Raw genomic sequence first — 16190 nt, forward strand, 5'->3', positions numbered from 1 at the left:
AAGTAAATGAGACCACGCTAACAAAAATTAAGGCCATGGACAGATAAAATACCAAGAATTCCTGTATCCCACCCAGGAGTGGTGGTTCACAAACTTCAGTGTGAAAAATGCAGACTCCAGACCATTTCTGCATCTCTCCCATCCCACCAAATGGAATCAATAGGTTGGGGCCTGGGGATCTGCATTTTAACAAGCACCACCTGCTCCAAGTGTTGTGGTACAGGTCGCAGCAAGGGAGCCTCAGACCACTCTGAAAAACATGTCTCAGGAGAGTGGTTCTCAAAGTTCGAGCCCCAGACGAGCAGCATCAGCAGCACCTGGAAACTTGTAAGAAATGCTTTAATTCCTGGTCTCACCCCCGACCTACTGAACCAGAAACCCTGAGGCAAGACCCAGTGACTGGTGATCTAATGAGTCTTCCAGGTGATTCTGATGTGTGTTGTGAGACAACAGCCTAACACAAGGCACAATTTCAAATCAAAGGAAGGAGAGCTATTCCAGCTCCTAAAGACTAGTCTTTAGTCTGCATCCATCCCACCAATTCCCACCCAAGCTCTTAAGTGTGTTGGCCCTGCAGGGAGGAGGGAAGTGAAGGGCCCAGAGACCAGAAAAGGAAGGTAGGGACCATGGCTGCTTCTTTCTTTATTGGACACTTTGTAGATGTCACGCAGGTTTAAAAGTTACACTGTTAAATAATTATTTAAAAACCGACCAGGACTAAAGCCCTGGCCCAGAGCTCCAAACCAGAAGCAGAAAGGAATGGGGGCGGTGGGCTGGGGGGTATTCCTCCAACATCACCAAAACCCAGAAAACGAGGACCCTAAGCTCTTTCACAGGCCAACCCAGGATGTGGGCCCTTGGGCTAACCCTCAGGTGCCTCTGGCTGCATCACTATCAGGTCAGTAACCAGCAAGGAGCTGGCAGGAGAGCCAGCCGCGTCCAGACATGGACAAAAGTAACTGGAAGGACAGGAAACGGACAGGTACTGTCCAGCTGTAGATAAGATCACAGAGTGCAGCTAAGGCAGGTGGGGGCAGGGGAGGGGCTGGGGAGCGGTATTGCAGCAATGCAGGAGTGTGGCCCCAGAGGCCCGGCCCCGTCCGGGCAGGGGCTCACACATTGTGGGTCCTCCTGGTGAGCTGGGGCTCTTCGCCCACCAGCTTGGACTTGAGGTGCTCCTTGTAGGCCAGGATGTCTCCTGGCCACTTGGTGATTGTCTGCTTCTCACAGACCCAGATTTCCTGTGCAACCTAGAAAGCAAATCTCAGGCTTAATAATCCTGGCCAGCACTCTCCCCGTCCCTGCCCAGAAGACCACTGTCAGGCGAATCCAGGGAGAAACCCCCAGCGCCCAGCCCCATATCCAGCTCACAGTTTCACCATCTCTAGGTTCTTTGGGATGCCTAACCCAAGGGTACTGTAGCCAGCAGGTCTGGAGCCCTTCAAGCCAAGATCTGCTGTGTCTCCTCATCTCCACTTCCCCAACAGGGCCTAGATCTGTTTAGAGGCTTCACTCTCAGCTTCCTTTTCTCCACCCCATCTTTCCCCAAAGCTTCAGAGAAATGACCAGCAGCTTTTCCAGCAATGACTGGTGATAACCCTTTGTCTAATCCAAATCCTCCTTAGTATAATACTATTTCTATGCTAAAGAATCTTGGGGTAATAGTAAAAGCACCCTGTTCTCTACCCGACTCCCTCACCAATTCTGGCTAAAAAAATGCCAAATGTCAAATAGGCTAACATCCCCAAATAACCACTGAAAAAAATGAAGTATTTCTATTAAGAATTTCTAAGTTTCTCAGAGAGCCATAAAATCTGGTCCTCATCACCCTGTTTACGTCCTGAGACCTTTTCCCACATCCAATAAACATGTATAAAATGCCCCCCCACACACACACACACGCCATGACTGTGTTCTACCCAACCTCCTGATGCCCTCTGCCCTGACTCCCACTCCAGCCAGGGGCCTCACCTGCTGAATGAGTCTGAAATCATGGCTGACCAGCATCATACCACCCTCAAACTCATTGATGGCATCGGCCAAGGCGTCGATGGTCTCAATATCCAGGTGATTAGTGGGCTCATCCAGGAAGAGCATGTGGGGGTTCTGCCAGGCGAGCCAGGCCAGACACACTCGGCACTTCTGCCCATCAGACAGGTTCCGAATTGGGCTCACCTGCGTGGAACCGTGACATTTATAGAACTTGGTGTTACTCCCACCACACAGCATGACTCACCCCCTCCCCACTGCTCCTCCATTAATGTTATCACCATTCTACAAAAAGGAAGGCCCAAGATCACAGAGGGAGACAGTGACACAGCTGGCAGTCTCTCCAGGCCTGTAGGGGGAGATGTGGAAGCCTGAAGCGCCTACCATCACTAAGGCCATACCGCTTGCTCTCTCTCGGCACTTACATCGTAACTAATTGGAACAATCTGGTGGCTCCTCAATCCAGATCTGAATCCAGGAACTTGTTTTCTAGGTTCCAATTTCCTTTGCCCTCAAGCACTACAGTTTATCTTGCTAGTCTGGGACCAGGGCATGTCAGAGACTGGCATGCTATCCCTGCCACTCCCTCGTAAGGAGACCTGAATACTAAACTGCATACAACCTAGGGCAAAGGAAACCTAGTGGGTTCTCTTGGATGCTAGAATCAAAGGAAGACACTTTTCAGTAGAGCATACAACTCTTGATCTCAGGGTTGTGAGTTCAAGCCCCACGTTGGGTGTGGAACCTACTTTGAGGAAAAAAAAAAAAAGAGACCCCAGGTGGCCAGAACAGTGTTTCCTAACCACACAGGCACAATCTCCCAGTTATCTGGGGTTGTTCCCCACATCCCCTTCGCTGACCTGCTGTTTCCCAGTGAGACCATATCGACCAATGATCTTCCTCATTTCTTCCTTCTCCTTGATCTCTGGGTAGCACTTCATCATGTACTCCAAAGGTGAGAGGTCTAAGTCCAGCTGCTCTTGTAAATGCTACAGGAAAAAGAGAATTCACTCAGATGTGACTGGTGTCCCACTTCAAAAGGAACCCTGCTGGGTTAACTGCTGAGTAACTCTACCTCTACCCAGGCACCTGTTCAAGATTCCAGGAGAAGCAGGCAAAAGCTGACTTGGTCACACGCAGCCCCCTTCCCACACCCTGGACACCATTCCATACCCCAAGGCCTTTACCTGATGGTAACGCCCTATCTTCACATGAGAGTGTTTTCGGATCATCCCGTCTGTGGGTAGTAGCTAAAAAGAAAAGAGTATTAGGTGGAAAGATAAGCACATAGAATGGGAAACTCGGTCAGAAGCAGACATGAGCAGAGTAGGAAAATAAGCATCTGTTCACTGAACAAGATGCAGAACTTCCTAAACAGAATCTACACCACCTCACAGACTGCTAATCTGGACACTCTAAAAATATTTAGGAAGCTACACTCAAACAGATGTTCTCAAGGGGAGCAAAGATACTTGGTAATTAAATGTCTACTATAGAATGCACGACCTGTAAAACAAAGGACTTGGACATACCTACAACATAGGTTTTCTCAAACAAAAACATTGTCTCTAAATGCACATGTTCCTCTAAACGCTCTAACTGAAAACAAGGAAAAATGTTGAGACACATGCATGTTTTCTCTCTCTCACACTCTCACACACACACACACAGATCCTTCTTCCCTCCCTCCCTCTGACAAAACAGCTCCAAACTTCAGCACTGCCAGTGACAACATCCCCCACCCCAGAAGCCGGCTTACTCCCCACTGGTGTGCTCAGCCCCTCCAAGCATAGTGGCCCCTGCACACCTTCCCTCTTCCTCAGACACAGTAAGTACCTACTCTTAGAAGTCCCACACGCCAACTTGGCACCATACCTCTCCGGTTAGCAGCTTCAGAAGAGTTGACTTCCCTGCTCCATTGGGCCCCACCAGAGCCACTCGCGTATCGAGATCAATACCAAATTCTAGATTGTTGTAGATGCAAGGCTGGGGTGGGTGTGAGAGAGAGATCAATACGAGGCTAGGTTACCCATCAATCAATTTGGCTGGTTGATAACCCCGCCATTTCCCCAGTCACCACCGGCGGCGGGGGTGTGGAGGAGGGAGGCAGCTCTCCTAGCAGACCCCAACCCACTGCTTCCACCCACCCACTCAGCTGGGCAGTTATCCTCCCAAGCACGTGAAGAGGGGTCACCGGGAGACCCTGGATGAGGCACCTAAGCTCCCACGTCTGAAATATCCCGTGACCACGTGGGTTAGCAGGTGGCTTCAGCAGAGAACAGCAGACTCTCTCAGCCAGTTGATGCTCACCTTGTAAAATGCACCCCAGCCTCCCAACCACACAGGAGTACTCACCCCATCTTTTGTATACTTGAAGCTCACATTTTGCACCATAATGACAGGTGGAGGAATCTTGCCACATGGTGGGAAATAAAATGACAGTGTCTAGGAAGAGGAGAGGGCGTTTATCAAGTTAGGTTGTATCTTACCCACCTCACCGTAGGCCACTAACTTTACTGAAGCAGACCCCACCTTGTCGCTCACGACCCTCTCCGTCAGTCCCGATGCCATCATTTTCTGTAGTGTTTTCTCCTTGCTCTGGGCCTGCCGGGCCAGCTTGGCACTGCCATGACCAAACCTAGCAATGTAGTTCTGAAAGAGACCAGAAATGGGGCTTGGAGTATGGGCAGGTGCCAAACAACTCATTTTAAATGTGGGGTAAATACTGGGGTGCCTGGGTGGCTCAGTCGTTAAGCGTCTGCCTTCGGCTCAGGTCATGGTCCCGGGGTCCTGGGATCGAGCCCCGCATCGGGCTCCCTGCTCGGCAGGAAGCCTGCTTCTCCCTCTCCCACTCCCCCTGCTTGTGTTCCCTCTCTCGCTCTCTCTCTCTCTCTCTCTCTCAAATAAATAAAATCTTTAAAAAAAAAATAAATAAAAATAAACGTGGGGTAAATACTGAGGATGTCTTCCTGATTTCCAGCACCCCTAAATTCCCCAAATACCCTCATCCAACTCTCCCGGAGAATGTGAGCTCAGCTCTTACCTTCATGTGTGCAATCTGATCTTGCTCCCAGTGAAACCTCTTCATCTGGTTCTCCTCCAACTCCAGCCGTGTCTTCACATACTGATCATAATTACCCTGCAGAGAAATGTGCCAGGCAAGGCAGGCAGCTTTAACCTCGGTCCTGGTTCTCAGGGTTTAGGGGGATGCGGGGTGGCATCTGACTTGGCCCTGCCTATAAGACTGTGCGGTAGGGCGCCTGGGTGGCTCAGTTGGTTAAGCGACTGCCTTTGGCTCAGGTCATGATCCTGGAGTCCCGGGATCGAGTCTTGCATCGGGCTCCCTGTTCAGCAGGGAGTCTGCTTCTCCCTCTGACCCTCCCCCCTCTCATGCTCTATCTCATTCTCTCTCTCAAATAAATAAATAAAATCTTAAAAAAAAAAAAAAAAAAAAGACTGTGCGGTAGGGAAAGAGGAAGTACATGAACAAAGCATACCCTAACCCAGAATCGGAGATCTTTCTAATTGTGTGCCTCTCACTCTTAGCTTAGCCAGAGCAGGACTCCAGAGCAAATCTTCAGGTTAGCCATAAAGACACCCATAGCACTGGCAGCACTCCTGACCATAACTCATACGGACATCACGAGGCTCACAGCCTTCCAAGAGCACCTTCTACTTCTCCCCACCCTGCTTAGAGGGTGAAGCCCCATGTAGGCTACAGAAACTGCACCCAGAAAGGAAGACAGTAGACCAATCAGATTTAGGACGTAGCAAACACTGCACAATTGGACTGCCATGGTTTCTATCTGCAAAAAATTGGACTCAACCTAAATATTCATCAAAAAGGGCCTGACAAATAAGTTACTAGATAGCTACACAAAGAAATACTATGCAGTTACTGAAAAGAATGAGGTAGCTCTATGCATATTCATATGGGAAGCAGTACAAGATACATTAAAGTGTAAAAGCAACCTAGAGAAGAGAACAATTATTAACATTACAGCTCTGATATGTATACATGAAATTTTCCACAAATCCTTGCAAGTACACATGAAATCTCTGGAAGACTATACAAGAAATTATTAATACTCCCACAGTGAGCATAAGTATGAATGAAAAAGACTTTTATTTTCTTTCCTTTTTTGAAATATAGAAAATGAAAAGGAAAGGCAGACAAGTGGGCTGTTGAGATCCTGACTCCCATTCTTCATGGAAGGAGGGGTAAATGTGCTGTCATGAAGCAGTTAAGTAGTCATTCAAGAAGGCAGGGAGCAACAGGGACTGCCCGGGCACCATGAAAAGTCAGCCTCTTTACCAAAAAGCAAATACACACCACGTACACAGGCTGCCAATCGATGGCCTACAACCTGAGAGCAACTATTTTGAGACTAAAATAGAACAGGCTGCAGGACTCCTTGTCTACATCTTCTTATAGCAATAGGTAGAAAAGGGCTACTAAGTCTGTTTTGTTTTGTTTTTTTTAAAGGAGAGCTTCAAGGAGCTGATAAGCACAGAGGTTGCCGTGGAGAAGCTGCGGCCCACTCACCGTGTAATACTTCAGCTTCTTGTTGTGCATATGAATGATGTTGGTACAGACACCATTCAGAAAGTCCTGGGAATGGGAGACGAGGACCAGGATGCGCTTAAAACTGTAAAGCAGAGAACCAGTCAGGGAGGTACTCAAAACTGTGACGGTCCACAACAGGGGAGCTGAGAGGCCCAGACAACCTTCATCTTTTCCCATCCTTACGCCGGAGCACCCTTTAGATTTAACAGCCAATTCCCTGCTCCCAGCAACCACCCAGGCCACCAGGGCACAATCCACCTGTAATGACACTTTGATGCCTTTCATTCTGAGTTTCCTCAATCTTTTGTTCTAATTTTCAGCAGAATGGGGTGGAGATGGTAGTTTACCACTGATGGTAAAAATAAGCGTATTACACAAACATATCCATAAATGTCTCTAATGGGTGGGAAGAACTGAACAGGTCCGATAAAAATCACTATACTCTGCCTTTTGAAAGACGTTACCAAGTCATTGCAGAGACCACTAAAAGCCTGCCCTCAGAGTTGGTACAATATTCCAGTTATTCAGCTCTTTAGCCATATGTCACTGCATCATGATCTTAAGTGGGAGTCCCCTCTTTACACGATGCGTAGAAATACAATTAAGGAAAAATACTGTCTAAAGACATGTATGAAGTATGAAGGTGTTGTATTTTAAATGGGAAGAACCAAGAAAGTTAAAAAAACAACTGGCACATTTCACACTAAAAATAACCAATCAAACAAAAAGGCCTGCCCTAAAGGTGCTTACCATTTTTTCAATCTGGCCTTCACCCAGCCTTGCATCAGTTCCTTTTCTCACGGCTCCCCTATCACTGCAGTTTCCAAGCATCCATTTCCTTTAGACTCTGCTCAAATCCCCCCTTCAGGACCTGCCCACTCCCAACCCCCATCCCCAGCCCCTTACGTCTTTAATTCTTCTTCCAACCACACACAGGCATCGAGGTCCAGGTGGTTGGTGGGCTCATCCAGGAGCAGCATGAAGGGCCGAATGAAGAGGGCTCTGAAGAATAGGAAAGGAGACAGAGCCCCTTCAGTCTGCTGGGGGCTACACAGGAGGGGACTGCCCTGCCTGCTACCTGCAACTCTGGTCAGGCCTGGCTTCAGTCCTGAAATCAATTCTAGGTTCTATACCTTCACGGAAAGGGGAGAACGAAGAGAGAAACCAGAGCTGAGATGAAAGGGCAGAAAACAGCGCTGAGAAGCACAAAGATGGCGCAGTTTGAGGATAAGGTTGTAAAAGTCCTTATGAGTCTGGAAAGTCTTTTATGCTGAAGTTGGTGACCAACAGGAAGACAAAAGGAGAGAGGAAATAAATTGCTAAAGCAAAAAGTATTCAAGTTAAACTTATCCAATGGGGTTGCCAGACTTTAGCAAGGAGGCCAAAAAATGTTCTCTTCTTAGGTGGAATCTCAAGTCAGCAGAAGCAAGGGGATAGCACTGGATCCTATACCCGCAGTCACCATACTGCAGAGCTTTTTAGAAATAAGATTTCCAGGCACCAAATTCCAGTATTCCAACTGCACGGATGTGAAGAAGAGGCTAGGAAATCTGTACTTCTAAAGCTCCCTAGGGGAATCGGAGGTAGCTAATCCCTGCTAGCACGTGGAACCACTGCTCTCATGGTCTAAGGCACACACAGAAAGCCTCGCTAAAGCAGCATCTCAAACCTCACCAATTTACTTGGCAGAGAACAGTGGGGTAAGGGAGCACCTATGGGGACTTTCTGGGGGGACTGCTGAGGGAACGATGGTCTCTACAAACTCACTTTGGGTCCAGGTCACAAGAGATAAGGACGGATTACTTAATAACTACCTAATATATTTTATCTTTATATAGCAAGGATCAGGACTGAAACACAAAAAAGGAAAGGATGGGAGTCAGGAAGAAAGAAATGGACCTACTTTACCATTTTACCTAGGGCTGATCCTAGGATTCCCAAACACTGTGCCAGAAATCCAACAATGATCACTTCAGTCAGGAAGCTCACTCATTAGCCCAAGCACACCACCCCCCTCCACACTGTTGATGTCTTGTTACTGACCACTGACCCCTGTTCTCAACAGTTCCACTGGAGTAAGCATTCAACCCTGAGGGAAATGGGGAGCTACAGAGGGTAGAGAAGGAGGAAGGAACTCACCTGGCAAGGGCAACCCTCATTCTCCAGCCCCCACTGAAGTCTTTCAGCTTCTTGCGCTGCATGGCAGGAGTGAAACCCAGTCCATGCAAGATCCGTGAGGCCCTCATCTCCGCCTTGTCGGCATCCAGCTCTTCCAGTCGCTCGTAGAGCTCCATGAGCTTCTCACACTCCGCTGTGGGCAGTGAATGGTTCGTGAGGCTCCCTGGGCCTTCCCTGGGAGGAGGTCCACCCCCACCCCTAGGTCTGGAGCCCTACCATCCTCGTGAGCCAGCCGCTCAGCCTCCCTCTCCAGCATGGCCCGCTCTGTGTCGACTTCCATCACACACTGCAAGGGTGTCTTGTCACTAGGGGGCATCTCCCGAGTCAGATGGTAGATGTCAATGTGCTCAGGGATGGGCACTTCCCGTTTCCCAATAGCAGAGAGCAGCATGGACTTTCCTGAGAAGAGCAGGCAAAGAATGGGAAGAGGACACTCCGCACAGGTCTGCCTATCATTCCGCTGTACCAGTTCCTCCACTCCAGCCAAACCATGACCTCACCATTGTTTTTAGTACCTTCCTTCCTTCCTTTCATTTGTTTAAATCCTACTATTAGTTACCCCCACCCCCCTGCTTTCTGGTGCTACCTTTGCAACTTTCCAATTCTTGTCCCACGCCTCCTCCGTCCAGTCAGATCACCTATAGCGGCCTCACACACCACCAGTGCTGTCCCTCCCACCCACTTCTCCAGCACCTACTATCTGTAACTACTCATGTGGTACTTACCACATACTGCTCTGTACTGCTAGTTCCTTTTCCCTGGACATATGTGGTCTCCCACCCATATTGTAAACTCCTTGCTTTGCACATAGCTGGTGCTAAGTAAATACTTGCTGAGTGACAGACGAGCCAAGGAGAGATACCTCCCACCTCGCCTTCCAAGGGCCTCACCAATTCCATTTAAGCCAATGAGGCCATAACGACGGCCTGAGTTTAATTCCAGTTTGGTGTCACTGAGCAGCTCTTGACCATGAAAGGTGAGGGAGAGGTTGATAATGTGGGCGTCGGTACTGTTGGGGTGAGAGGCAAGGACACCAGTGACAGCTCGAGCAGCAGCTTTCTTCATCTCAAAGTCCTCTAGCTCCTTTGTCAGCATATCCACTTCTGGAGACAGGAAAGAAGTTTGGGAAGAGGGTAAGAGAGACCCCGCCCTCGCACTAAAAGAGCATTCAGACAGCTCAGTTAGTAGAGAAGCAGCCTTTTAAACTGAGGGTCCAGGGTTTGAGTCCCTGTTTGGGCATTGGAGGTTTTTGCCCCTTCCTCAGGTGACCAAATGTTATCATACGAAGACCCAAATGCTGAAAAAGGCATGCCCTGCAGGACCTGGCTTCAAGATCAAGTGGAGCTGACTCAGATGTTTCACAAGCTTTACCGAGTGTATACATTGTATACAGATCTGTCCGAATACCCTCCTTTCATGGACTACTTTTTACTTCACAACTTAGTTCTTTTAATTCTAACATCTCTTGTTCTTAAATGACATAAACGCATGAGGGGAATGGCTAGAACTCCCAATTTTCCTTCATGTGTATGTGTTAAAGAATCAGTCCTAAAACCCAAAAGAAAGCAGATGCTACAGAAGTGCAATTCTGCTATTCCATGACCTAGTGGAATTCCATATTCCAGATATGCTTCTAAGCAGCACAGAAGGGACCAATGTGAGAAAATGCATAAAGGGATCAACACACGCGGGAAGCCAAGGCTGGGAAAACCAGATGTTCCCAAATCTGGAGGGTTTCAGAGATGCAAACTGACCGTGGGCTGTTGTGCCTTTGTGGTTTCTCAGGCAGGAGTACATCTTTAGCTTGGGAAGAATGATTAATATTAATGGCGATTCAATGTTGAGTTTACTCTGTGCGAGACTGTGCCACATCATCATTCCCCAGCTAACTTAGTCCTTACAACACGTGTAAGATACATACTTATAATCCCTGTTTTATAAATGAAGAGGTTAAATAACACAGCCCAGGTCAAAAAAGCTAGTTAGTAAAAAAAAAAGCTAGTTAGTAAGTGACAGAGCCAGAATTTGAACCAGATGATCTTACCTACGTCACTATACTACCTTTACACAAAGGAAGGTGCCCATGAAGTATTATTGAAGTGGGACAGAAATGGGGCAGACGGAGTCCTGGTAAGCTTCTTCCAAAAGAGAATAAGGCTGTTTATTTACCTTTTTGGGAAGGAGTCAGGAGTTATACACGAGGTTCCACTACTATGAGAATCTTCTGCTGTTTTTTAGTCTTTGTCACCCTTACCTATGTTCCCTTAGTGATTTTACAGAATCCCTGCAATGAGAAAAGACTATGTGCTTGTCCTCAGGAGGAATAAAGATGGGGTAGAGGGATGAAGAGAGCGCTCTCCTTGGGGACAGCAACTCCAAGAGAGAGGGTGAGGGGTGCTCAGTCTGAGATCACTCTCTGAAGAGCCCCTCCTGTCACGTGATTTCTAGTGCTGGCGCCATTACCCACCTTGGGACTAACCCGCTCTACCTTCAAGGAGTCCACACTAAGGGCAGGGACTGCTCCTCTAGACAGATGGCAGGCACTCCATATCCACCTCAGCTCCCAGTACAGTGTGGCATCAATAAAAATGCTTGAGGACTACTTTTTGAATGGAGATCAAAGTTTTTGTTTTTACTGAATGAAGGAACTTCCAGTCTCTTTTCTTTTTTTTTTTTTTCCTGGAGTTTCTTTTTTTTTTTTTTTTTTTTTTTTAAAGTTTTTATTTATTTATTCATGAGAGACAGAGAGAGAGAGAGAGAGAAGCAGGCTCCCAAGGAGCAGGGAGCCCGATGTGGGACTCGATCCCAGGACCCTGGGATCATGACCTGAGCCGAAGGCAGACGCTTAACCATCTGAGCCACCCAGGCGCCCCTTCCAGTCTCTTTTCTACGTGGTTGAGTTCTCAGGCTTCCCACAACTCCGCTTCATGCCAATCCCTATTCTAGATGCTGAGAAGATGGGAGTAAGAAGAAGTTTATGATCTAGATCAGGAGTTAGTAAACTTTTTCTTAAGGGGCCAGATGCTAAATATTTCAGGGTTTATGGGCTAAGTGGCAAAATCAAGACGTTTGAAATGTAACCACTTTAAAAAATGTAGAAAACCATTCTTAGCTTAGGAGCGGGGTAGCTTAAAAAAAGCCTGGCCAGATTTGGCCAACTGCCTGTTTTTATAAAGTTTTACTGGAACACAGCCACGCTCATCATTTGCAGAGTGTCCGTGGCTGCTTTCCACTACAATGGCAGAGCTGAACAGCTGCGACAGAGACCATACGGCTCACAATGCTACAAATACTTACTATCTGGATCTTTATAGAAAAAGTTTGCCGATCCCTGGTCTAGCTCTCCATCTGCTCAGGCAAGAGGAAGATCAAAATTAAGGAAAAGCTATATACTCTTTTCTCTTGACTTCTTCTAGTTTACAGCATCTAGGACCTAAGTCACCTTCCAAGCTTCAAAAGTAAGAGACTTAAAACAGACCTCATTTTCCAAGCCTACAGCATCCCAGGGAACACTTGTCACTTAAAGACAAGTGAACAGTACTGAATAGATGGAAAAGGGATTCTGGAATAAACTTCATCAGAAGAATACTGTAGATTTCACAAGAAGTCCCTTTCTACTCATTTCCCAAACAAGAGGACAAGCTGAACTCCAGCGTCTGTCCTGAAGAGTCTCACATTCTAAAGGTTAAGCTGTCAGAGGTCACTTTCTTTGATATTTATTTCGATCTTTCCATACCTTACTACCTAAGGAAGACTGTGTGACAATGGCAATCAGTAAAGGTTGGAGAATGGTGACCTGCAGCATCAAGTAATCTCAAACTTAGAGAGGAGAGAGGACTCAGTCTTGGGAGAGGGAGCAGAAACGACATGGGTCCCTGATAATAAGAAATGTTTTAGGAGGGTTGGAAAGAAAACAGATGTCACATTTCAGAACAGCAGCTGCCTGAAGAAGCAAGGTGAAAACTAAAGCTCTCCTATTACTGAGATGGGGATACCACAGCTGGGTTCCCTGGAAATCCTATTTTCCAAGGGGCAAAAGTGAAGAAGAAATTTGTAATGGGAACAGTGGACAATAGTCTCAAGTAGGATTCACTTTGCTACCTTTCCAATTCAGCGAGAAAGCTGATGAGAGACACTGCTTCACCATGGTTCCTGAGGACCTAGACGGGACCCCACCTCTCTATTTTAGAGATCACAACTCAGCCTCCTCATTCACTCCCATCACTTTCAACTTGGCAATCCTCCACTACTCTGGCCAGGAATAAAACTTCCCTGTGGCTTGACCTTACTGCACCAGCTTTCTCCCATAATTCTTATTTTGGAGACAATTCCTACCACTCAGCTCTCTCCTCTCAATCACTTTTAACTCCCCCTTTTCTGAATTCCTATCTGTTATGACTTGTATTAGTAATTTCGCTCTCCTCTTCAAACATTTACTTAGTATCTCCATCTGCAAGGTTAGTCCTACAAAAAAGTATAACCCAAGAAACGTGGTCCCCGAACTCAAAGATCAAACGATTTTGATGAACAAACAGAAGACACAACATAAAAAGTAACACTATACGACAGCACAGGGGTATAGTGAGTGATATTATTTTAAAGGTCAGGTTTGATGCAGAAAGTTTTGCTATCCTGAGCTGGGCCCCGAGAGCAATGTCAAATGCAGCTAGCACAAAAATTGTGGCATTAGAACCTTAGTGTGGGGCGCCTGGGTGGCTCAGTCGTTAAGCACCTGCCTTCGGCTCAGGTCATGATCCCAGGGTCCTGGGATCGAGCCCCACGTCGGGCTCCCTGCTCCGTGGGAAGCCTGCTTCTCCCTCTCCCACTCCCCCTGCTTGTGTTCCCTCTCTCACTGTGTCTCTCTCTGTCAAATAAATAAAATCTTTAAAAAAAAAAAAAGAACCTTAGTGTATAAGGGCAAAAATGTCATGACTAGTCAAGACACAATAATAGTCTGGATGGAGCAGGTCTGTTTGGGGAATTTTCAGAGGGGCAGAAAGAAGGTCAGGAAGAGACTTCCAAGGGCCTGGAAAATTCTGTGTCACACACTGTCATCTTTCCCCAGCTGGACTGTAAGTTATCAGAGAGCAGACAGTTCAAAGTGCATCAGTATGTAGCATGGTGTCTAGCACTTGAGAAGTGCTCAATAAATATTTCCCAAAATATAAATAACAGAAAAGCATCTTTTCCCAGGAAAAATCCAAAAAAGCAATTCATAAGTTTCTCTCTTGGTAGTTACCACCCCTGGAAGGCCAGAGGTATGATGTGGCAAAGAACCTGGCACACTGACCACCATGTATGGAAATGGAAAATGAGAAAAGGGCAAGGAATTGACCTCCTAGCTAGCATGCAGAGCACCAAGGCTAGCACGCAGAGCACCAAGATAGCACAATACCCATACATTTGTTTGCCACTAGGTATGTGAGAACCTTGTGTTCGGTTTTCCCGATCAATAGCAAAAGGGCACAGCTCCAATTCTATGGGTCTGGTTCATCATGAAAAGTTTTGTGGCACCAGATACATTCTCCAGTGCCCCCCGCATCAGGATTCTGACTCCAGTATGGGCATCCATTAAGTTGTAGCAACCATCCCAGGAACCCACGTCTCCCTCAATTCACCTGTGGTCTCTCGGCCATTGGCCTCATTTTTCTCCTCTGCCATCTGTGGTTCTGTGACAATATCTCCGTTTTCTTCGTGTCCCTTTCTGGGCCGCTGTCGTGCTTTGGCAGCTTCCTTCTTTTTGGCTGCCTTCTTCTTGGCCAGGTCAGAGGGCATGGTGATGAACCACAGGGGTACGAAACTGTTCTTACAGGGAGCCTGAAGAAAGGCAAACACCCCACAATTCTGAACTTGTAGTAGAATGCCTGGGCCCTGCTCCATCCCGCTCAGGAATCTTCCTATCAAGCTTCGGATACCCTGCTCCGCCCATGCCTAGCCGCTCCAAATTTTGTCAGGGTCTCTCAAGCCAATTCTGGTCCTCGGCCGCTCTTCTAATCTTAACATCTCTTCCCTCAGGCTTTGTCCACCAATCCCCACGGACTGCCTCACTCTGGAAAAGCTCCTCCTTTCAGGGCCTCCAGTTAGGGACCAGGTTCTGTCCCCTCGGCAGAGGTCCCCGTCTCCGGTTTCCCCACAACTTGGCTCTCGGCGCTCCAGCCGGCCACCTCACTTTCCCGGGCTTCCTCCTCCCGTCTGCCTCAGTCCTCCTCTCCGTTTCCCCCTCTACACCACCGAGCCGTCGGGCCCAGCTTCTTCCCGGGACGCACTCGTCTTCCCCTCGGTGAGTCCCCGCAGGGTCTCCTCGCTCGCCACCCCCGGGACTTTCCCCAGCCCCCGCCCGTCAGCGTCTCTCCCTGGGCCCTTTCTTCTCCTCCGCAGCCTCCTCCATCCCGACCCCATCCCTCCTCCCTCTTCTCTTCTTCCCTCCCCCCTCACCGGCCAGCACCCTCCCCCCGGCGCCCCTTCCCCCAACTCACTGGGCCTCGCCGCTCGGCCTCTGTCGCAACAGAGCTGCTCCTTGGGCTCCGCGTGCGGCCGGCTCACCAGCCAATCACGGCATCGCGCGGCTGTCGGCGCGCCGCCGCGCAGATTCCTGGGAAGTGTTGTTCTCGAGTCGCGGCAGCCAGGGCGGAGACCCCTCCTCGAGAACTACCGTCTATCGCAGGGACCTGCCGGGCTCACGTGACGTCATCAGGATGAGCGAGGATGGGGGTGATTAGAGTCCAAGAGCCGGCCCCCAACCTGCCCGCTTTGGGGACTGGAAACTGCAACTCCCAGACTGCTCCTCGGATAAGGGGCTGGGCCTTCCAGGCTTTACCCCACCTCTCAAAAAATGTGTTGAGTTATGTGCAGATACTGAGTTTATAGGGCCGCCCCGCCGGCTCAAACAGCAGGGCGAGCGACTACACTTCCCAGCATGCGTCAGGAGGGAGTGGGTCGAAACAATGGGGAGAGGAGAGGAGAGAGGAGGAGAGGAGAGAGGTGGAGGGAGAAGGAGGAGGAAGAGTGAAGCGACAGAGAGAGAGGGCCGAAAAAGAGGCGCGTCACGACGAAGATGATGCGAAGAACAGAATTACTCTTTGAAAGAAAGGCGTCCTCGTTTTATGGAACCGAGATTTTAGATGCTGGTCCTGTGTTAACCAAACTTTTAGAGGGTGCCGAACGTTGTTCCTGAACCTTTGCCGCTTAGCCTACACACTCCAGAATTGTTAGATTTCCATGAAAGCCGAGTAAGTCTGCTGGTAAGAGTTCTGAAGTTAAAAAAAAAAAAAAGACCCCTTTCCTGAGTTTAGCTGTATCACCAGTTAGGCTTGTAACCTTGACCTTTTTTTTTCTCTTGAGTCTTACTGTTTAAAATCCCTCACGGACTTCTCATCGCCCACATTGTAAATCCCAAATTTGTAGCCTCAAATACAAGGAAGACTTTTTGTGATCCCTGTTACTTCTCCAGGATTTT

The 16190-nt window shown here is 48.2% G+C and overlaps 1 protein-coding gene across 1 annotated transcript; it reads right to left on the minus strand.

Moving 5' to 3' along the window:
- Nucleotides 1–627: 627 nt before the first annotated feature.
- LOC110582966 (ATP-binding cassette sub-family F member 2) lies at nucleotides 628–15260 on the minus strand. The gene is made up of 15 exons (XM_021693010.1): nucleotides 15211–15260; nucleotides 14353–14551; nucleotides 9625–9837; nucleotides 8951–9133; nucleotides 8696–8867; nucleotides 7463–7558; nucleotides 6536–6638; nucleotides 5033–5128; nucleotides 4522–4641; nucleotides 4345–4434; nucleotides 3865–3975; nucleotides 3177–3239; nucleotides 2850–2978; nucleotides 1972–2175; nucleotides 628–1250 (listed from the first exon to the last, which is right to left on the minus strand). The coding sequence occupies exons 2-15, from the start codon at nucleotides 14507–14509 to the stop codon at nucleotides 1113–1115; spliced, it is 1875 nt and encodes a 624-aa protein (XP_021548685.1). The 5' UTR covers nucleotides 14510–14551; nucleotides 15211–15260; the 3' UTR covers nucleotides 628–1112.
- Nucleotides 15261–16190: the final 930 nt, after the last annotated feature.

This window comes from Neomonachus schauinslandi, chromosome 12 (assembly GCF_002201575.2).
Source record: "Neomonachus schauinslandi chromosome 12, ASM220157v2, whole genome shotgun sequence".
NCBI lineage: Eukaryota > Metazoa > Chordata > Mammalia > Carnivora > Phocidae > Neomonachus > Neomonachus schauinslandi.